The sequence below is a fragment of the Lithobates pipiens genome, unplaced genomic scaffold, assembly GCF_037356315.1.
Source record: "Lithobates pipiens isolate NorthernLeopardFrog02 unplaced genomic scaffold, aLitPip1_a1.2 Scaffold_18, whole genome shotgun sequence".
Lineage (NCBI taxonomy): Eukaryota > Metazoa > Chordata > Amphibia > Anura > Ranidae > Lithobates > Lithobates pipiens.
The window spans coordinates 429,463,803-429,488,081 of NW_027507758.1; the positions used below are offsets into that span (position 1 = coordinate 429,463,803).

At 42.4% G+C, this 24,279-nt stretch overlaps 1 protein-coding gene across 1 annotated transcript in view; it reads right to left on the reverse strand.

Moving 5' to 3' along the window:
- SMC4 (structural maintenance of chromosomes 4) overlaps positions 1 to 24,279 on the reverse strand; it is a 97,372-nt gene that overhangs the window by 49,975 nt on the left and 23,118 nt on the right. Inside the window, exons 6-12 of the mRNA XM_077488063.1 lie at positions 17,207 to 17,371; positions 14,641 to 14,768; positions 14,246 to 14,386; positions 12,013 to 12,163; positions 11,739 to 11,903; positions 4,609 to 4,842; positions 554 to 739 (exon numbers count right to left, since the gene is read on the reverse strand). Coding sequence (XP_077344189.1) covers positions 554 to 739; positions 4,609 to 4,842; positions 11,739 to 11,903; positions 12,013 to 12,163; positions 14,246 to 14,386; positions 14,641 to 14,768; positions 17,207 to 17,371 — 1,170 coding nt within the window. The remainder of the gene's footprint in view (positions 1 to 553; positions 740 to 4,608; positions 4,843 to 11,738; positions 11,904 to 12,012; positions 12,164 to 14,245; positions 14,387 to 14,640; positions 14,769 to 17,206; positions 17,372 to 24,279) is intronic.

The window sequence follows — 24,279 nt, forward strand, 5'->3', positions numbered from 1 at the left end:
TGACAGGGGAGGGCCTGCGCAGCGCGACCCCCCCCCCCCCCCCCGGATGCCCACCACACATGGACGACAGGGATATCACACAGTGCCCACAAAGGGTGCCAGTGCCCAATACTGCCTGCCAGATGTCTCAGTGATGCCCAGCAGTGCCCGTCAGCGAAAGAGAAAAGCGTATTTACAAAATTGTATAAAACAGGAAAAGAAAAACTTTTTTTTTCAAAATATTCATTTTTTTTTTTATATATTTGTTGCGCAAAAAAAATAAAAACCCCAGCAGTGACCAAATACCACCAAAATAAAGCTCTATTTGTGGGAACAAAACTGAGAAAAAAAATATTTGTTTGGGTACAATGTAGCATGACTGAGTAATTGTCATGCAAAGTTTGACAGCGCTAAAATTACACTGCAGATTCATAAGACAGCAAGGATAGGTTTTACACTTTTCTCAATGCCAAAGAGAAGAAAATAAAATGTTTTTTTTTTAAACCATTTATAACAACTTGCATTACAGCTTCCCATCAGAACATTCTTGAACTGAAAAATATACAAAACATACCAATCTGCCAAAGATCCCAGGAATTTTGCCTTGTTTCTTCTGCTGAATCAGAGCATCAAGAACCCTTCCCCTGCTGCAGTTTGCAGACAAGGAGCTTCTGGACTCTTCCACCTTCTGTCTGATCTCCCTGACCTCGTTCTTCACAGAGATTTCTTCTTGTGCAAGCACTTCCAACTCACTCTCTTTCTGTAAGAATAGTGTAACAAATTAGCCAACAAAAGTTGTATGAAACAGTGTAAAAGATCTACTAGAACCTAAGTGGGCAATTTTTTTTTTGGCACGCAATTTGTCCCCTTTTTGAATAACCTATTTTAGTTGGTCACAAAGATTTTCCACACCCAGACACAGAAAACAGCCAAAAGCGCATATCTTAAGGGTCTGTTCACACAGGGGCAACACAACTTTCAACACGACTTTTGGAGGCAACTTGGACACGACCTGAACACGACTTGGGGCGACTTACAACAGCTCGCTCGTCCCCCACCCCCTTTCCTGGCCGGCCGGGTAGCGTGCTCGGATAAGAGCCTGGTATGGATCTGGGGGGACCCCACGCCGTTTTTTTTTCAGCGCAGGGGGGGTTCCCCCCTTAAAATCCATACCAGACCTAAGGGCCTGCTATGCTCTCGGAGGGGGAACCCACGCCAAATTTTTTGAATAAATTTGCCGTGGATTTCCCTCTTGAGAGCTGATAATTCTGTCAGAGTCGCCTCCGCATAGACGGAGATCCGACTTGGAGGCGACCTCCATTGAAATCAATGGGTACCGGTCGCCTACAAGTCAGACTGAAGTAGTACAGGAACCTTTTCTGAAGTCGGAGCGTACTTCAGTAGTGTGCATTAAGACGGCTCTCATTCACTTACATTGATTTTTACATGTTGTCCGACCTGAGGAGACTAGGGGCGACCTGAAGTTGGACCTGAGTTGCCCCTGTGTGAACGGACCCTAACGCAAACACTTCCTCATCACCAAATTCAGAGGAGTTCAGGAAGTACAGAATACGGAGTATTATTGTCAGATCATGTAGACTGGTTACTAGGTTCTCAAAGAGGAGACAGATAATGTCTTTTGTTTTACAGGGACAGATGCGTGTCTTATATATTCAGGCTTGCAAAGACACACAATTCAATTTTTTGTTATGTTACCACCTTCAGGTGACTGGACATTGGGGGAAAAAAATAAATAAATAAAACAAGAAGTAAATCCCCCTCACAGGCATAGATACGGTTTTCCAAATAAAGCCATGAATAAAAGGAAGAAGGGAGGGGGATCTCTGTGTCCCGTGAGGTACTCCAAGAAAAGGATTTTACAGGAAAAAACAAAAATTCAATTTTCTTTTGCGTACATCCTTAGACACAAGGTATCCTTACATTCATTATGATAGCGATGTCCCAAAGCACTAAATATGAGGGAAAGGGCACCACAGCAATAAGCTGACAGGCTACAGGTTAAAATCTCACAGCCAGCTGTAAAACTTTCTGAACAAATGTGTCCTCAGAGTCTCAATCATCCACTTGGTAAAAGTATGATCTAAAGACTGGGTAGTAGCCTTACAAGCTTAACCGCTTCCCGACCAGCCACCGCAGTTGTACTGCGGCAGGTTGGCTCCCCTGGGCGAAACAACGTTGCCTTAAGGCGCTTCACCTTTTGATCACTAGGGAGGACACGCCCGCGGCTCGCCACTGGAGCCAATGCGAGTGCCCAGCGGGCGCAATCGCTCATGACAGAGTGAGAATTGGGATCTGTGTGTAAACAGAGATGCCGGTTCTCTTAGGGGAGAGGAGACAGATTGTGTGTTCATTCCAAGTATGAACACCGATCTCTCTCTCTCTCTCCTAGTCAGTCCCATCTCCCCCATAATTAGAAAACACACTAGGGTGTTAATCCCTTGATCGCCCCCTAGTGTTAACCCCTTCCCTGTCAGTGACATTTATTACAGTAATCAGCTGTATAATTGTTACCGATACCAAAAATGTGTCCGATGTGTCCGCTGCAATATCGCAGTCCCGATAAAAAAAAAAAAAAAAAAAAAAAAAAAAACGCTCACCCCCACCATTACTAGTAAAAAAATAAAAATGCCATGAATCTATCCCATATTTTGTAGACATTAAGTTTCGCGCAAACCAATCGATATATGCTTATTGCAATTTTTTTTTACCGAACATATGTAGAAGAAAACATATCGGTCTAAAATTGAAGAAAAAAAACATTTTTTTTTATATGGGGATATTTATTATAGCACAAAGTAAAAGTTGGTGTATTTTTCAAAAATGTCACTCTTGTTTATAGCGCAAAAAATAAATAAATAAAACAAAGCACAGGGGAGGCGCTTTTCAGGCACTATTTTTAGCCCAAAGGTACCTGAAAAGCCCCAGTGTGAAAGGGGTCTAAGGCATCAATATGTTTGTCCTAAGCATCCTTAAATACTCTGACCTCAAGTGCCCTTTTACCATAGGAAACGGCTAAACCCACTGCAGGCATAATCCATTTCTTAGCGAACTCACTTTCCATTGTTAAGCAGAACGTTTTGGTGGAATGAACACTATTTCAAGGTGAGCCCTGTCTTTAGTTGAACACAGACATGGAAATGGCAACTTTAAAATTAGCATAGACCACTTCTGTAAGAAATGCTGCAAAAGTAACCTCCCTAGCCACTTCTATGTTTGGCAGTTCCTTGGTATGCTCCTCCCTTGTTAACAAGGAGGGAGAAGAGGAAGCAGAACATTTCCACTTGCGACCAATATGGTCCAATCTGTTGTAACCCGGTAAAACCAGATGAGATTTCTTCTCAAACCAAGGGAATTGGAGAAAGGGTGCTCCAAAATTAGTGGAAAGACCAGACAAATGGAGAATCAAAGCCACATAGAGCTGACTAACCTGCAGAGGGTATAGCACAAGGGGAGCTGTGTCCAGGATCCCCCTACCTTATAAAGTAACATGGGAACCCTCTAACCCCTGCTGTCCCACAGTAAGGCAAAAAATGTTGTGTACTTAGCAGAAAGCACTGTCCAGACTGTAACCCAGCACTAACTGGTTAAAAAAAAGAAAAAAAAAAAAAAAAGAAACCAAGATGGCAACTGCCATTTGACTCAACTCCTCTTGTAATGTCCCTAGTGTTCACTATACAACAGGGAGCCCAAGTAGAGAGAACACTGCAACCCCCAGCCTTGATTCACAAAAAAAAAAAAAAAAAAAAAAAACAAGGAGGCCCCAGTGACTTTGAAGCCAGGAAGGATATGTAGACGACCCCCCCCCCCCCCCCAGCATAATAGGGCATTCACACGGACACTGTAGGTTCCACCCTTATGCTGGGGGGGGGGGGGGGGGGGACGACGACGACACAGGGGGGTTGTGTCCAAACCACACCCATCAAAGCAGGCTATTGCCACAAGGGTCTTCAAGGACATGACGCCACAGCTGAGGATCACTGCCCTGGACCACAAGGCACTATACCATTGCACAGGTCCCGTTAGGCAGGATATGGGATGACGCAATTTTCTTTCCTTCAACCATGGATTAAAAGATTCCCCCTTTAACACAGTGTTGATGGGGGATTCCCTCCAACTACACTACTGTATTCTGACAGCAGGAGGTTTCCCCACTATCAGTGATCGTATTAAAGTAAAGTCCTGCTGTCTCTGCCAATGGAAGCAGCAGCAGGACACGGGAGCACGCCTGCTGCACGCCTGCTAAGAGAAGGAGCCAGGTGTGCCACAGAGGGACCCCAGAAGAGGAGGATTGGACCACTCTGTGCAAAACCCCTAGGAGGCAAGTATGACATGTTTGTTATTTTTATTACTATTTTTTAAACAAGACTTTATAACCCCTTTAATGTTACAAGACAAAGCAATACAAAAACAAATATAATAAAATGCCTATTGTAAAGTTATAAACCAATTGTCATACAGAATTATCCATTTTGGGGAGAAGTACGGTACAAGGATGGTGGAGATTAAAATCAGAGTGCAAGACCAGCAAAAAAAAACAACATCTAACCACTATGGCTAAAAGCAGATATATAGCATCATTTGTCAATGCCCTACACCTATATAACATACCTTCTTAAGGTCCTCTTCTGCTTTTGGCAGTTTGGTTTCCAGTTCTTTGATAGCAGTTTTTCGTTCTTTTAATGTTGCTGATGCGGTGTTTAATGCTTCCTTTGCTTTGTTACACTGAGACAAGGCTGTATTATGTCGACTTAAATAAATGTCCAGTTCAGACTGGGCCACGTCCATCTTTGAGCGGGTTTCATTTACATTCTTGTTTAATTCCATCAGTTCTCTTTCTTTACCCTAAGGGTGATATACATATGGCATCCATAATTATGTATTCATCACTTTCTTTGAAACACAATTCCAACAATATCTACCAGAAAGTGAAAAAGCAGCAATTTCAAAATGTTGCTTTCTCATCTCCACAGCACTACTAAAATCATTGAAGCTCATCAAGGTGGCAAGAGAAGAAGACGACGAAGAAGACGAAGAAGAAGACGAAGAAGACGACGACGACGAAGACGAAGAAGAAGACGAAGAAGAAGAAGACGACGAAGACGAAGAAGACGACGACGACGAAGAAGACTAAGACTAAGACTAAGACGAAGACGAAGACGAATCAAAAGCAACATGATTAAATCATAATGTCCATTTCAAACATAATTCAATTTGGTCATGGTGAGTACCCTCAACAGGGTGCTCACATTTTACAGGTGCTTTAGTGCACCAATCTACAGAAAGCTAAAAACGCTGAGATTGTATGTCCTTCGCCTTGAGACAGATCAGCTGTCTCCTGCACCGTCCTGTCCCCTCCTCAACACGTGTCGATATAGGGATACGACGTATCCCCGTTGACCTCCAAGTTCAACCAAGATCTACCAACAATATCTGGTATTTGAGGCATTCTCAGATTACAGATTTTAAAGACAAATGTTAGGTTATCTTTCCTGCCTTCCCAGACACATATTATGGGGTTTCCCCACTTGTTAAAGATCACATCAAGAAACGAAGACTTCCATTCAAGCCATACTAGCTGAACTACAAAACCCTTTTCAACAAATTTTTTAAGAGAACTAGAAGGCTGGGGGACATACCCTTTTCCCTATTTTGCAAGAGGCATCTATTCAAAGATGAGCTTTGCTAGACTGCTCTACCGCTACAAATAATCCTACTTTTAAAACACAAGGACATTAAAAAACACTGAAGTAAGCCTTTGACAGGTTTAAGTAGAACACCAAACACCCCAAAATCTTGCTACAAATCACTCTCTCAAAAATGACTGACACCAAAAGTGTAGGGAGGAATGGGAATTCCAAATATTAGAGCATCCTGTAAGGCATGCCTCTTACACCATGCCCTTGACTGGCTAAAGAATGCTTCTCAATATTCCAATACTACCACAGGAGTACACTAGAATTATGCTCCTTACTAGCCATCCTCCACAACAGAATTCCCATGTTAACCTTTTCATCCTAAACCACCACTTATTTGCTACCCATATACTGCATCTCAAAATGCCTTCCCATAAAAAAGGGACACTCTTCAATTCCATCAGGTAGAAGACCATCAAAGCTTAATCCTTGTGGAAAGGGAAGTGAATCACAGGTAAAATAATTATTTTCAAATCTGCCATGTTTAGACCCCTAGCCTTCTTCATGCAATGTAGCAATCACCATAGCCACTTCCTCTACTATACACTCTACGAGCCAGAGAGACACACACGGAATCCCACCAATTGTTGGAGAAAACTAATATAGAGAAATGGGAAAGCATGGAAAGATCTTAAAGCGCTACATTAAGATTAGAAAATTTGTTATAAAAGAGATCTGGAGGGAAATCCAACGCAAAATAATGCAGAGAGCCAATTCCATCTTAGATTTTTTTTTTCCAGAAAATAAAAAGGTCTCCACAAAATACCTCCAAAATTGCCCCAAATATGGCCTAGCAGGGGCCACATTAAGACACACTGTCTGGGATTGCATCTAAGGATTTTGGAATAAAGCCGTTTAATGCTTAAAATACAGTCAATGAGTCAACTGGCCCAAAGACCCTTTAATTTGCCTATTTAGTTATTGGTTTCCTCCAAAACACGTTCACAGGGTGACGGCATTGCATACACAATTGCCTACTACCATCAAGGAGAGAAATAATTATAATGTCAAACTGGCTATCTGCCAAACTCTCTCCCTTTATCCAACATCTCTCAGCTATAAATGTAAAGGAAGAGCAAGGTTACGCAGAGACATACCTACATAAAAATTCTTCATAAGATGTTGATCATTAATCATTCAGGGAACAAGAAATAACATACATTAGAATAAGAAAAAAACATAACGTGGCACTACCCTTCCTATAACTGAGGATTGGTTGTGTGCAATCGGATTGAATTGTAACATAGTAGGCAAGGTTGGAAAAAAAACAAAAAAAAAAAAAAAAACACACACACCACACAAGTCCAACCTATATGTCAGTATTACATTGTATAACCCGGTATGTTGTAGTCGTTCAAGTGCTTATCCAATAATTTTTTTTAAACCATCGATGCTCCCCGCTGAAACCACCGCCTGTGAAAGGGAATTCTACATTCTTGCCGTTCTTACAGTAAAGAACCCTCTACGTAGTTTAAGGTTGAACTTCTTTTCTTCTAATTTTAATGAGTGGCCACATGTCTTGTTAAACTCCCTTCTGCGAAAAAGTTGTATCCCTATTGTGGGGTCACCAGTATGGTATCTGTATATTGAAATCATATCCCCTCCCTCTCAAGCGTCTCTTCTCCAGAGAGGATAAAATCAGTGCTCGTAACCTTTCTTCATAACCAATATCCTCCAGACCCTTTATTAGCTTTGTTGCCCTTCTCTGTATCGCTCCAGTTCCAGCACATCCTTCCTGAGGACTGGTGCCCAGAACCGGACAGAATACTCCAGGTGCGGTCAGATAAGAGAGTCTTGTAGAGTGGGAGAATTATGGCTTTTTCTCAGTGGTTCTCAACTCCTTTACTCAGGACCCACCAACAGGCCAGGTTTACAAGATAACGGAAATACATCACAGGTGATATAATTTGCTGCTTAGTGATTGCAGTATTCTAGTCTGCATCTCCCCAAGGTAATACTTAAAATCTGGCCTGTCAGTGGGTCCTGAGGATGGCAGTTGAGAACCACTGCTTTATCTCGAGTTAATCCCCTTTTTAATACATGCCAATATTCTGTTTGCTTTGTTTGCAGCAGCTTGGCATTGCATGCCATTGCTGAGCCTATCATCTACTAGGACCTCCAGGTCCTGGTCCATCCCAGATTCCCCAGAGGTTCTCCCCCTAGTGAGTAGATTGAATTCATATTTATTTTTCCTACATGAAACCTAATTTGCCATGTAGTTTCCCAGCCCATTAATTTGTTCAGATCTACTTGCAAGGTTTCCACATCCTGTAAATTATGTATAAGGAGCTAGTTGAACTATAGCCCTTTGCATGTACATATAAAGACAGTAACTGAGAAATGCATAAGACTTTTAGTCAGTCAATGTATGTATGTGCAACAATGAATAGATATATAATCCTGGGAGGTTAGAACCAAGTCAAATGAATCAGTCACTGGCTAACATGGGCTGGATTCGGGGCTGCCTTTTCTAGAGCTGGGACCCCAAAGCACTGTAACAGAAGGGATGGGAAAGAGGTACCAAGCTGTCAATATTGTAGCACGGTTTATTCAAAGTGACATAAAATTACACTTAGACATCTGGGGTGACAGGCATGTGTTAGCTCAACATGGGACAACCAAGGAAGAGTCCAGTCCCCTGGAGCCGATGGAAGCAACAGCCGATGCGGTGCAGGGAACTGGACGAACAAGCCGACAGCCACCACGAGGGGAGAGCTATCAGGAGCCATCAAACCCCAGGATTCTGTACCCAAGCAGAAGCCAGACCACGCCTCCATTAGCTTTTACATCCAGCGGCTTTAGGGTGGATTGGACTGTTCCTTGGTTGTCCCATGTTGAAGGAACACACGCCTTTGTACTCTAATTTTATGTTGCTTTGAATAAACTGCTACACTATTGGTGGCTTGGCACCTCTTTTCCTCCTTCTCTTCTGAATAATCATACAGTCCTTTTTGAAAAATGACTTGGTACTTTACAGAGGCCCTTGGAAACCCACAATCATCTGTTCCCCTTCAGCCTGAAATTTCTCATTTTATTAAAGGGACACCTCATATTACCACAAACAGCTAGAAAACCCTTCTAAAAGAATGCAGTGCGATCCTCTCTCTTGCACTAACCCCAACATTCACAATCTCTCTGCACCAGCTCTGGATGCAAAAATGACACGAGCCAACCCAAAATAAATTCTTTAACACTACACCCTCTCTTGCATTAATTTCTTGGATTACAATCAACTTGCTAAACCACTTCAATACTAAGCAATTTAAAACCCTTCCTGCCCAGGGCAATTTTCAGCACTATCGCACTTTGAATGACAATTGCGCAATGCTATACCCAAATCAAAATTTTTGCCATATTTTTAAAGACAGCTAGAGCTTTCATTTTTTTTTTTTAAATGAGACAATTTTTTACCCCCCTTCGTTTCAGATATAAAAACGTGTACGTTTCCTTCTTTACTGATGTGCACTGATGAGGCGGTACTAATATGCAGCCCCGGCAGGCAGCAGTGATGGGGCTGCATCGATTATGAGTGCAAATCCCCCTCCATCAGGAGAGCCGCTTATTGGCTCTCCTCACGCCCTGTCAGTTTGAATAGAGGAATGCAGATAACCTGCACTTCCTAGTTACGCTGTGATCAGCTATGATTGGACACGGCTGATCACACGGTAAAGGGACTACGTCATAGGCTCTTTCCCGTGATTGAAGATGCAGCGTGTTGGAACGGCACACCACACTACCAAATGAATGTGCAGCCGGCCCCTGGGAGGCATGCACCAACAGCTTGTTTTGAACAACAGTATATGACATCCAGTCAGAATGTTAGAGCCACCACCCGGCCATCATTTTTTCTATAGGCCGGCATGTGGTTATATATATTTTTTTTAAAGGGAACACATTAACCATTTCCTGTCCAGCCTCTGGCATAATGATGCTGGCGGGAACAGCTTGCCAATCCGGGTGGACGTTATTTGACGCCTTCCTGGATCACAGGGCCACACAGCAGCACAATCTGTCACGGGCTGTGTCCACCAGACACAGCTGATGACTGATCACTGTACCAGCCTGCTGCCGGTACCATGTGACCGCTGTAACCAATCACAGCAGGTCATATGACAGTTGAAAACAATGGATGGCTTCCTTTCAAGCCATCCATTGTATACAATTGTGTTGCTAGCTGTGATTGGTCAGTGTGATCACATGGTACAGATTGGGCCAATCACAGCCCATCTGTACCATGTAAATCAGCTTTGACCAACAGATAATCACAACAAAAAAAACTGAATAAATCAAATTTATTCAGTAAAATGCTTGCATATAGTGCTATTTGCAAACAATGTATATTTAAAAAAAACAAAAAAAAACAAACAAATCAGTGTCCCTGACCACACCCGTTATAGCAGGGATATGCAATTAGCGGACCTCCAGCTGTTTCAAAACTACAAGTCCCATCATGCCTCTGCCTCTGGGTGTCATACTTGTGGCTGTCAAGAGTCTTTCTATGCCTCATGGGAGTTGTAGTTCTGCAACGGCTGGAGGTCCACTAATTGCATATCCCTGCGTTATAGGATGATACTGTACTGCACTTGGAAAAAAAAATTTAAATGTCTTGATTTTCCAAAAACTTATGACAGAAAAATACAACTTCAAAATAAACTCGCCATGCCTCTTACTGAATACCTTGTCTACTTTCCAAAAAGGGGTTATTTGGGGGACATCTGTACTGTCCTGACATTTTTTGGACCTCAATAAATAAAGATAGGCCGCCAGTACATCAGGATTGATCAACTTTCAGCTACACATCATAGTTTGTAAAATATATCATTTTCCTACAGAATAAATAATATACACTGATTTGGGTTATTTTCACCAAATAAATGGAGCAGAATACATTGTGGCCTAAATTCATGAAGAATATGCTGCATATAAAACTAACAAAGAAAAACATGTTTTTTCCCCCAAAGTTTTCGGTTTTCTTTCATTTATATAGCAAAAAATATAACACACAGTGGTGATTGAAGACCAAAAGAAAACTATTTGTGTGAACAAAAACTATATATAAAAAAAAAAAATTTAGTTTGGTTACAGCTTTGCAAGACCGCACCATTCAAAGTGCAACAGAGTTGAAAGCTGAAAAGTGTCCCTGTATTGAAGTGCTTAACCATTTGCCGACCGGCTCACGCCAATATAGGTCGGCAAAGTGGCATGGGTGCGCAAAACAACGTAACGGTATGCCGCTGCGTCACCTGCCATGGGAGCATGGCGCAAATGCGATGTCCGCTGGCGGCCCGCAATCGTGGTACGGTACAGAGAGGCAGAATGGGGAGATGCCCATGTAAACAAGGCGTTTCCCTGTTCTGCCTAGCAACTTGACCGGGATCGACTGCTCCCAGTGATCTGTCATGTTCTGTCAGCCCATTCCCCCCTACAGTTAGAACATGCTGGGGGAACACAGTTAACCCCTTGATTCCCCCCCCAGTGTTTAACCCCTTTCACTGCGAGTGACATTTACACAGTAATCAGTGCATTTTTATAGCACTGATCGCTGTATAAATGCCAATGGTACTAAAATAGTGTCAAAAGTGTCAGATCTGTCTGCTGCAATGTCACAGTCACGATAAATTTAAAAAAAAAAATGCAGTGCCGTATCACAAAAAAAAAAAAAAAAAAAAAAAAAAAAAAAGGGCTTAGTCAGGAAGGGGGTAAATCCTTCCGGAGCTGAAGTAGTTAAAAAAAAAAAAAAAAAAAAAAAGACAAATTTTTACTCTTGGTGTGCTGTTCCAAAATTATCCCCCCCCTCACGTGGTTCAATTATTTCTCATCTCTAATCTAATCAGAAGTCAACTGAATTGGAGGGAGAAAAAAAAAAAAAAAAAAACACAAGCATTTCAGCAGCATCAGTCAAGATTTCTTTATGTGTTTGACAATTATTGCCATTTCCTCAAAAGGGACAGGACGGATTGGCTTGTAGCTTTGGAAAAACACAATAGTTAGCACAGACACAAGTATAAATGAGCTCCTCTCCCCCCGAGATTTGAAGTTACAGACCTCCTTTTCCTCCTGTAAGCCTTGAGTTTCTTTTTTAAGGCTGTCCATAACTTCTTTTAGTTTCTCTTCTTCCTTTTCCTTCTGCTTCTCAAATATTCCTTTCTTACTTGTAGCCTCTTCAATAATTTTATGACTGTTAGCAGGAACGCTTTTTAATTCTTCCACCTAAAAAAATAAACATAAAAAAAATAAAATGGAAAAAAAGGGGGGGGGGGGGGGTACATGATCTGCTTTTAATGACTTAAGTAAACAGGTTGGGCCAAGAACAAGCTACCTTTTCTTTGTCCTTTTGAAGTTGCTTTTGAAGCTTTTTTACTTTACTCTTTGCATGTTTGAGCTTTTCCCGAAAATCAACATCTTGTAAGTCCAACTGAGTAAATTTCTCCCTGCTTTCCTCAACAAATTTGTTGACTTTATTCATTTCCCTTAAAAAAAAAATAAAAAAAAAAAGGGGGTAAAGGATTGTAAACATATGATATCAAACAATTTCTTCACCTATCTGTAGATGAATATCTCCTCCTTTTGACAGATTTAGAGCACACCGTGTTGCCAGCTTGCAAATAAAGCAGGCATTAGCTGAATGTGGGATTAAACTCCCATCTCTGACTTTTACCTATAGGTAAGCCTATAATAAGGCTTACCCATTAGGTACTGTAAATATCTCACCGGGAGACCTGAGCCACCAGCCGGCTGGAAGGAAATCCAAACAAAGCTACAATAGACTGATCGGGTCTCCGATCTAGTAACCCAAAGGCAATGTCACAACGCAATATCTGGGTTACATGGCAGTCAACTGCGTCAGTTTAAAAAAAATCCACAGTATTCAAAAACACTTATCTTGGTGCTTTGAATACTTTTAAGTGTCACTAGAGGTCAACCAATATGGGTTTTTCTCTGGCAGATTTTTTTATTTATTTTCTCCTTCCACACCCCCCCCCCCTTCATCTCATAAAATCTAACAGACACCTTTCCCACTGGGGCATTTTTCAGGCGCTTTTGGGCTAAAAATAGCACCGGTAAAGTGCCTGCTAAACGGCTCCCCTGCAGTCTGTGTGAAAGTCCGAGTGCTTTCACACTGAGGCAATGCGCTGGCAGGATGTTAAAAAATAAATAAATATGATATGATATGATATGATATGATATATGAATGGGCACCACTGCCGAAGCGCATGCAATGTGATTTGGCAGCAGAGCTTCACAGGTGCATTTAACCTCTTTCTCGGCCGCTAGCTGGGTTATATGCTCCCCACTAGCAGCCAAATAGCACCGCTAAAATGATGGTAAAGCGCCGCTAAAACTAGCAGCGTTTTACCATCAACACCTGCCCGCTCCAGTGTGAAAGCAGCCTTAAGTGATACAGAAAATTTCTTACATTTAAACATTTGTTAAACAAAACAAACCTCCAATCAGTTTACTTCTATGTATAATTTAAATAAATAATAAAAAAAAAAAACTAAACAGGTAGTCAAAACTCTTGGACAAAAAAAAAAAAAAAAAAAAAAAAAAAAAATGGGCTGACGTTTAACCTTTATTTTTTATTTTTTTAAATCCGTGTATTTTTTTCCAAAAAAAGGTTTGAAAGACCTCTGCGCAAATACAGCGTGGCATAAAATATTGCAACAACTGCTATTTTATTCCCTAGGATCTCTGCTAAAAATATATATACAATTTTTGGGGGTGCTAAGTGATTTTCTGGTAGAAAATACAGGATGTTTACTTGTAAGCAACAAGTTACAGAAAAGATTTAGTCTTTAAATGGTTAAACTGAGAAGCCACACACTGAGTTGAGTTCATTCAGAAGTGTAAACATTGTATCTCTTTACTCTTTTCTTGGCAGACTGCCCAGAGAGGAGGAAAGTGCTTCACTGAAGACTCAGGCAACTTGCACTGACTTCTATTACAGAAGTCATTTGCAAGTCTCCCTGTAGTTCTAATTGGCCTTTTTATCAGCACGATATATCGGTCGACCTCTACCTGTCACTGCCTATTACGGTCGCAAGGGATGTTGACATTGCTTGTAACAGCAAGAAAAGTGATCAGAAATTTTTATTTTTTTTAAAAAGGGACAGCGCTTTTTTTTTCAAATGTAAATAGTGTTCAAACCACATATAAACTCACATATATCTAAACAGGTAACCGTTAAAAATAGGTTAAAAAAATTTGCTTATGGAGATTTTTAAATACCGTAGTTTTCCGCTATTCCACGAGTGTACACAATTTTAAAACTTCACATGTTGGGCATCTATTTAATGGACACAACATCTTTCACATTATACAAAAAAAATTGGACTAGATTTAAGTTTTTTTTTTTTAATGAAATGCATTTCTTCTAAAAGAATTGCATTTGAAAGGCCGCTGTGCAAATACAGTGCGACATAAAATGGTGCAACGACCACCATTTTATTCCGTCTCTGCTAAAAAAACTATATACAATATAAAAAAATATATATGAATAGCAACTAAACATTTTGGAAGATTAAAAACAAAGAGCCTTAAATAAAATTTACTTCTCCACATCTTTTAAAGCTTTGCTCTTTGCCTTCATTTCCTCAGCAAGGACACTGCTTTTTTCTGTGATCTCCTTGGTTTCTTCTTGGACCTTTTCTTTCTTTTGCTCTTCTTCCTGAATGCGCTTCTGCATTTCATGTCTTTAAAAAAAAAAAATAATTTAAAAAGAGGAGGGAGGAACGTAAACTACAATGGTTATTGGCGTTAAAGGTCAGAACATTAAGGCACAGATAACGCTTTTTTTCATATACTTTTTTTTTTTCACTAGGAACGGTCTATAGGTAACTAGTTAAGAGGATATAGCCATTTAATAACTCAGTGTAAACAGTAATGTGCAGTAACAGTTTTTTCACTTAAAATTGGTGGTTTTAATAAGCCCTAATGGATTACTTACATGTAATACTGGCAGACCTGATTCTTCATCTTAAAAGTTTCATTTTCCATGTTGAGAAATTCAACCGCCTTATTCTTTTCACCTTCTAATGCATCCTTTTCTTTCTCTACCAGTTTAACTCTGTTCAACTGGCAACAGGGAAGAAAATACTTCATTAATATCCATTTTACTAAATTCTTTATAAATAAAACATGGCATATACAATTAACACAAAATTTCATGGCAGCAGTCACATCAGAACATTCAAACACATTTTCAATTTCCAGTTGTGACCAATACATAGATCACAGCTAATATGATTACAGGGGGGGTACCAGAGATCGTCTAGATCAGCGGTTGCCAACCAGTTGTTCGTGGACCACTGATGGTCCATAAGAAAATGTTGGTGGTCCCTAGGAGTTCTGCCGCTAATCATCATTGTTTAAAATGTTGTTCTCAATGCACTCTGACAGTCAATGCCTTCAGTGTGCATGGATACCAGATGCCTCTGTAGTTCTGGCTCTTATAAACTCAGCGCTAGGTGCCTGGAGTAGTGCCGAGAGAGGTAGATGGAGGGGACTTTCAATAGCAGAGCTAGTCAGACTGTGGGAGGGAGCACAGAGCTTGAGCACATGGCTGGATAAGGAAGAGAGTTCCAATGATGAATTTGTTAACCCATTCCCGCCAAGTATACGCAGATGTGCATACTCTGCTTTTGAAGGTTATACCAGGATGATGCCCGCAGCTGCAGGCATCATCCCGGTACCGTTTAGCACAAAGCTGACAGTGAGTAAGCCAGGAGGCTATCTTTTTGGTTATACAGTGATGGTGGAACCCCCTGTGAAATTATATACACACACACACAGTACAGACCAAAAGTTTGGACACACCTTCTCATTCAAAGAGTTTTCTTTATTTTCATGACTATGAAAATTGTAGATTCACATTGAAGGCATCAAAACTATGAATTAACACATGTGGAATTATATACTGAACAAAAAAGTGTGAAACAACTGAAAATATTTCTTATATTCTAGGGTCTTCAAAGTAGCCATCTTTTGCTTTGATTACTGCTCCGCACACTCTTGGCATTCTGTTGATGAGCTTCAAGAGGTAGTCACCTGAAATGGTTTTCACTTCACAGGAGTGCCCTGTCAGGTTTAGTAAGTGGGATTTCAAGCCTTATAAATGGTGTTGGGACCATCAGTTGTGTTGTGCAGGAGGTGGATACAGCACACAGTTGATAGTCCTACCGAATAGACTGTTAGAATATGTATTATGGCAAGAAAAAAGCAGCTAAGTAAAGAAAAACGAGTGGCCATCATTACTTTAAGAAATGAAGGCCAGTCAGTCCGAACAATTGGGAAAACTTTGAAAGTGTCCCCAAGTGCAGTGGCAAAAACCATCAAGCGCTACAAAAACTGGCTCATATGAGGACCTCCCCAGGAAAGGAAGACCAAGAGTCACCTCTGCTGCGGACGATAAGTTCGTCCGAGTCACCAGCCTCAGAAATTGCAGGTTAACAGCAGCTCAGATTAGAGAACAGGTCAATGCCACACAGAGTTCTAGCAGCAGACACATCTCTAGAACAACTGTTAAGAGGAGACTGTGTGAATCAGGCCTTCATGGTAAAATAGCTGCTAGGAAACCACTGCTGAGGACAGGCAACAAGCAGAAGAGACTTGTTTGGGCTAAAGAACACAAGGAATGGACATTAGACCAGTGGAAATTTGTGCTTTGGTCTGATGAGTCCAAGTTTGAGATCTTTGGTTCCAACCACCGTGTCTTTGTGCGACGCAGAAGAGGTGAACGGATGGACTCTACGTGCCTGGTTCCCACCGTGAAGCATGGAGGAGGAGGTGTGATGGTGTGGGGGTGCTTTGCTGGTGACACTGTTGGGGATTTATTCAAAATTTAAGGCATATTGAACCAGCATGGCTACCACAGCATCTTGCAGCGGCATGCTATTCCATCCGGTTTGCGTTTAGTTGGACCATCATTTATTTTTCAACAGGCCAATGACCCCAAACACACCTCCAAGCTGTGTAAGGGCTATTTGACCAAGAAGGAGAGTGATGGGGTTCACAGTCACCAGACCTGAACCCAATCGAGATGGTTTGGGGTGTGCTGGACCACAGAGTGAAGGCAAAAGGGCCAACAAGTGCTAAGCATCTCTCGGAACTCCTTCAAGACTGTTGGAAAGCCATTTCAGGTGACTACCTCTTGAAGCTCATCAACAGAATGCCAAGAGTGTGCGGAGCAGTAATCAAAGCAAAAGATGGCTACTTTGAAGACCCTAGAATATAAGACATTTTCAGTTGTTTCACACTTTTTTGTTCAGTATATAATTCCACATGTGTTAATTCATAGTTTTGATGCCTTCAGTGTGAATCTACAATTTTCATAGTCATGAAAATAAAGAAAACTTTGAATGAGAAGGTGTGTCCAAACTATATTATATATATATATATATATATATATATATATATATATATATATATATACACATATACACACACACACACATAATTATATATATTTTATTATATATACACATACATACATACACACACAAACACATACATACCTTTTCCCCTCTCTGCTGGTTTAATGCTTCAACTCTTCGACACAGAATTTCAATTGGTTGTTTTAACCTTTCTGACCCAATTATATCCTCTAAATATTCCAGCATTCCTTCATCGTGTTCAGTTTGCCCTTTTGGTTTCATCATTGCAATCTGTTCTACTTCACCCTATCGTGGAAAGGGGGAAAAAAAAAAAAGTGAGAAAGCTACAATAATGAAAAAAATAAATAAAATAAAATTCCCTAAAATATAATTTAAAAAAAAAAAAAAAAACCCTATTGAAATCTGCTAATAAGAACTGAAAAACATGTAGTCTATTTCATGCCCACCAAATAACATAGTAAATAGTAAAACGTGAACAGATTTTACCTGTTTATACACAATATTGACTTACATGGCACCTGCTTTTAATATTCCAAAGTAAAAACGTAAAAAGACCACACTTTTGCTGTTAAGGCATATCTAGCAAAAAATTATATATATTTATATTACACACCCATCCACAAACAGGCACGCTGCTTTTGACTCTTCACAGTTTTTAAACAGTTTTAAATCCTCACTTTATAGCAGAAGGGAGCTGCTCATTTCAAGCTTAAAGTGGTTTTAAAAGGCAGAAAGTTTTTTTTATCTAAATGCATTCTCACTTACCTGAGGTCCCTCTGTCCACGAGCATCTCAGCCATCTGAGATTCTCCCTCCCGATTGGCTGAGACAGCAGCTGCACCAGTGACTAGCTGACTTTGACAACAGTGGCAGTCAATCGGGAGAGAGGGGTGGGCAGAGCTGGGTCTGGGCTCTTTGAATGGACACAGGGAGCTGTGACTCAGCTCGGAGCACCCCCCCATACCAAGCCGCTTGCTGTGGGGGCACTGAACATGAGGGAGGGGCCAGGATCAGAGAAAAGAGACCGGAGAAGAAGAAGAGGATCTTGGCTGCTCTGTACAAATCCACTGCAACAGAGCAGGCAAGTATAACATGTTTGTTATTTTATAGGAAGAAATAAATCAAAAAACAAAGACTTTGCAATCACTTTAAAAGTGATGTTAAGTCTCATCTCTGCTTCCTGAAACAAAACATGGTGTCCTATGCAGAGTGGACTGTTTCAGAAAAACGTGCGATTGTGAACTTGTGCCCCAGTAAACAACCTTCTTGTGGATAGTAACAGCTCCCCATGTATTCTAGAATACACACTGATCTGCCTTAACATGAAGGCCACAGACAGGTAATGTGAACAACATTGTTTATCTTACGACTGTGGCACCTGAAAGTGGGTGGGGTATATGAGGCAGCAAGTGAACATTTTGTCCCTGAAGTTTAAGTAGAGAAAAAATAAATAAACAACAGGCAAGCTGTAAGGGCTTGCTTTACAGCTTGCCATAAAGGATTTGAGCTACTACGACAAGGGCTAAATTGTAATGGCTAAACGGCAGAGCAACTCCAAAACTGCAGTTCTTGTGGAGTGTTTCTAGTCTGCAGCGGTCAGGACTCATCAAAATTGGTCTTAAGCTGCGTACACACGGGCGGACTGTCTGGCCAACTTAGTCCATCAGACAATCCGACGGACAGTCCGTCATACTTTCGAATGAACGGACTTGACCACACACACCACTTTTTGAGCGGACTAATACGGCGTACTAAGTCCGCCATACTATCCGCCCTACTTTTGAAATGAACGGACTCGCCCACACACGCGGAGGAAAATCCGCTCATTTCGAGTATTGCCTGGGCTTTGAGCTTTCTAAGCTCGACTAGGTGAATGTTCATAATTGCCTATAAGAAGGCGCGGTGGCCCGGCAGAAGAACCGAAGAGGGGGACAAGACCCCCGAAGTCGGGAGAAGAGGCCGGCGGCGAGGAAGAAAGCCGGACTCCTCCGCTAGCAAAAGAGCTACAAGAAGATAGCGGAGGAGTCCGGCGAGAAGACCCCCGAAGACGGAAGACCCCCGGAGCTGTGCAATAAAGTATTTTATCTCGTGTGTTGTGTTTTTTTTTGTACTTTTATTTTACAGGTGAATGGGTAGGGGTACATTGTACCCCATACTCATTCACATAGGGTGGGGGGCCGGTATCCGGGGGCCCCCTTATTAAAGGGGGCTCCCGGATTCCGATAAGCCCCCCGCCCGCAGACCCCGACAACCAACCGCCAGGGTCTGGTGTGGACTTGGGGGGACCCCCACGCCGATTTTTTTCGGCGTTGGGGTTCCCCTTTAAGTCCATACCAGGCGGCGGGGCCAGCGACGTCTCCTTCGCGGGCCCCACCTACCTGGATACCCACTCGAAATGAGCGGACTTTTCTCCAGGCGGGAAAAGTCCGCTCATTTCAAAAGTACGGCGGACTGGCACACACACGGGCGGATTGTCCGCCGAAATGCAAGTCCGACGGACAGTATTACGGAAATTCCGAAATACTTAGGCCGCGTACACACGGGCGGACTGTCTGTCCAACTTAGTCCGCTGAAACGTGTTTCAGCGGACAATCCGCTCGTGTGTGGGCTTCAGCTGACTTTTTCAGCAGACAGTCTGGCGGACTAAGTCTTTCGGAATTTCCGTAATACAGTCCGTCCAAACTTGGTTTCAGCAGACAGTCCGCTCGTGAGTAGGCAAGTTGGACGGACTAAGTATGGCGCATGCTCAGAAAGGATTTACACGGCCGAAGGTTGCATTGCAGTGTATTGGACGTCGTATTTCTAGTCCCGTCGTACGTGTTGTACACGTCATCGCGCAAGCTTTCAGCGGACTGTCTGTTCATCGTGTGTGGTCAAGTCCGTTCATTCAAAAGTAGGACGGACTGTCTGTCGGATTGTCTGACGAACTTAGTTGGCCAGACAATCCGCCCGTGTGTACGCGGCCTTAGTCAGCCAGACTGCACGCTGAAAAAGTCTGCTGAAGCCCACACACGAGCGGACTGTCCGCTGAAATGTGTTTCGGCGGACTAAGTAGGCCAGACAGTCCGCCCGTGTGTACGCGGCTTAAGGAGGGAAAGCCGGTGAACTGGAGACAGGGAAATAGGTGGCCAAGGCTCATTGATGCACATAGCGAGGGGAAGCTGGCCAACGTAGTCGGATCCATCAGAAGAGCTACTGCAGCTCAGATTGCTGAAAAGGTTAATGCTGGTTCCATAAAACCAAAACTGCCTGCAGCTCAAGAGCCATTGAAGGACCCTACACCTGAAGATGGCATCAGATGAGCCCTGAACATTCACCTAGTCGAGCTTAGAAAGCTCAAAGCCCAGGCAATACTGGGAAATTACCCTTGCAATCCTGGGAAATCTGCTAGAGGCTGAAAAGATCAAGATGCACACACACAGAATAGTAGAGCACACAATGGTAAAAAATTTAACTTGAACTTATGAGACCATACGTTTGGGTGATGGTCTGCCTTTTTTTTTTATAAACTGCTTCAGCCCCGGAAGATTTTACCCCCTTCCTGACCAGAGCACTTTTTGCGATTCGGCCCTGTGTCACTTTAACTGACAATCGTGCGGTTGTGAGAGGTTGCACCCTAACAAAATTCATGTCCTTTTTCCTCCCACAAATAGAGCTTTCTTTTGGTGGTGTTTGATCACCTCTGCAGCTTTTATTTTTTCGCTATAAAGAGAAAAAAAGCATCAATTTTGAAAAATAAATATCCTCTAAAAATACGTAAAAAAAAACAGTTTAGGCCGATATGTATGGGGAAATCGCAATAAGCATATTGATTGGTTTGCACAAAAGTTAGTGTCTGCAAAAAATAGGGGATAGTTTTATGGCATTTTTATTATTACAATTTTTTTTCATTAGTAATGGTGGCGATCTGTGATTTTTATCGTGACTATGACATTATGGCAGACAACACTATTTGGGACCATTGTCATTTATACACCGATCAGTGCTATAAAAATGCACCGATTACTGTATAAATGACACTAGCAGGGAAGGGGTTAAACACGAGGGGACTATGAAGTGCATCCTAGGGAGTGATTCTAACTGTGGGGGGGAGGCTTCAACTCACATGACAGCGATCACTGCTCTCAATGACAGGGAGCAGTGAACTGCCATGTCACAAGGCAGAATGGTGAAATGCCTCGTTTACATAGGCACTTCCCTGTTCTGCAGCTCCGTAACACGATCGCTGGGAGACTGGCGGACAGAGTCTGCTGGTCCCACAGTCACAATGTACATGTTGGCGCGTGCGCCCGCTAGCCCCGCCAATTAAAGGAAACATACAGATACACCTATTTGCCCACTGCTGCTATTGTGCAGACGTATATCGGCGTGCAACGTTTGGGAAGAGGTTAAGCCGATCTCCAGTGGCGGAAGCTCTGCAGAGGATTCAACCGACAAACGCCTGTGAAATTAATGGGGAGTGACGTCACCCAGGTGCCGTTGTCAGATGTGTCCTTTGCACCCGCCTCCACAGCGAAGCCATGGCTGACAGCTCAGCGTGGGGTCGGGTTGGCTTCAGAAAAGGTAGGTATACGCATTTCTTCTTTACAGGGCTAGATAGTGGATGTCTGTAGATACAGCAATTTTAATGTTAGGGTGGACTTCTACTTTAAGACAGTAGATCCATGCAATCTGGAAGAGACGACAGTGCATCTGCTAGGAATCTTATCAAGTCGGAGTACCACATCCATCTGAGACAAACTGGGTCAATGAGAAATACCAGAAAACCTGTGATGCAAACAGAAGTTACAGGGAATAAAAGACCTAGCTTAGAATCTACTGACCTCAAAGCCATCAGAGCATCCAGTGATTTGGATGGATGGAAGATCCATGTACCTAAAGCCAAACCTGTCTCCAGTTTGTCGTAGAACATGGAGGCTAAGGAAGGTTTCCTCAGTGGTCCTGGAACACCTTCGGGTGTGTGCATCACTCTTGCAAGTTCTCATGCCAATGCCCAAAGGAAGTCTGCTTACCAATTGTGCACACATAGGTTGCACAAAGCAAGCCTGGCTGGATAAAAGTACTGCCCAGGACAGGATTTCCCTTTCCTGCTGTGGTGTGAACTTTTTGTTGGTCTGTGATGACCAATGTAAACTTCTGTGGCACTGTTACAGAGAATCTAAAACGAAAGCCCTTCCAGCAGAATGGTCCAAATACAGAGACAGGCATACAGCCTGAAGCTCCAGGATGTTGGTTGGGAGACCAGGCTCCTCTGAACATGAAGACCCCTGCACCAACAGGGTGCCCAGGAATCATCCCAAGCTCAACTGGTTGACATCTGTCACAAGGATTTTCCAGAAGATGGAAGGGAAGGCCTTCTGATTCCAGAGCAGGATTCCTAAATTAACAGGCTAGAGACAACCTGGTCTTTGCTACCAAAAGAATTGATCTGTTCAAGAAATTTTTTTTATTTGTCCCACATTAAAACGTTGCACTGTAGAGATCTGGATTAAAAATAAGCTAACTGGACTGCCCCAAAAAGGAGATTACTATCAGGCGGTAATCAGAGTATCTCTGAATGGGGATATCACGAGTGAGACATGGGACCACAACTGTCTTGGTAAATTCCCGAAGCGGAGAAGAAACCCCGAACAGCAGTGCAAAAACTGGTAGTGAAGGGATCCTGCAACCAGTGTTAAATTTCATCAATGTTTATCAGCGGCATTTTTACAGTGAAAAATCAAAAACAAACAAAAACAAAAAGTACAGCACATTTTCGCTGACAAAAATCAAACGAAAATATGAGGCAGTGACCTTTACTCTTATGAACCAACTTTTGGTTTTTAATGGCGCACCGTCTGCTTCCACAATCAAGAGTGTTCGACTGCACCGTGATGACGGCTAAAGACCAGAGAGAGCAGCACCGTGCATTACAGGCCAGCCAGGTCTCCCAAGTCCTGGAGAGACAGTCTGTCCCATTTCCAACTTACGAGATGACCAAGCCGCAACAGAAAGCAGACTGAGTGTAAAGTAACGGCTGTGTAGCACATTACAATTACAGCAGGCCTTAGGCCTCCCCTCAGACCACCTCCAGAGCACTCTGGGTGCACATTACAGGCCGAATCTGACCACTGGCAGTGGCATCCAGGGCAGTGTGGATTACAAGCCATCCCTCAGACCACCATCCAGCACTGTGCAGCATTATAGGCCTCCTCTGGCCACTGGCAGTGGCATCCAGGGCACTATGCATTACAGGCCATCCCTCAGACCTGTCTGAGACCACCGTCCAGAGCACTCTGCAGCCGTACAGGCCTCCTCAGACCACCATTCAGAGCTCTGCGCAGCATTACAGGCCTCTCCTCAGACTACAGTCTAGAGCACTCAGCGCTGTCCGCAGGATTACAGGCTTCCTTACTGTCCTCAGACCACCCAGAGCTGTGGTGTTAAGGACAACAAGACCCTTTGCAAACCATGTTACATGAAATTACAACAAACTTAAAGTGTTAAGTTAAGTTTGCGGACATTCTGGACTCATCCCGAAACTCGTAAAAAAATAAAAATAAAATATTTTAGTCGACTAAACGTACTGGAGATTTAGTCGCTTAAATATGACTAAAACAAATTGCAGAAGGAAAATAAATAAAAAAACCTAGACTAGACCTAAAATGCCATTTTAGTCCTAAGACTAAGATCCCTCTCACGCTAAGGCCGTTTTCAGGCATTTTTTGCTAAAAATAGCGCCTGTAAAGCACCTGAAAAATGGTCTCATGCCTCACCAGCGTGAAAGCGAGTGCTTTCCCACCGGGGAGGCATGAGACCGTTTTTCAGGTGCTATTTTTAGCAAAAAATGCCTGAAAACTGCCTTAGCGTGAGAGGGATCTTAGTAGTGCACTTGCGGGATAGAAAAAATAAAAAATAAAGTCCTCCAAGTAGCATCTTTGGGGCAGTCTAGAAGCTGCACGATTCTGGCTAAAACGAGAATCATTTTTTTTTGCTTAGACGATAGATCACGATTCCGTTGGCGTAAATCCTCTCTTTCACATTAAAAGAAGAAAAAAAAAAAGCTAGCCAACTTTTTTTTTTTAGGGGTGCACGAATGGGTTTTTTGGTGCCGATACCGAAAATGAAAAATACACTAGGCCGAAAACTGAAACAGCACCGATACTGAAAGTGACTTAAAAAAAAAAAAATAATAAAAAAAAAAAAAAAAATTTA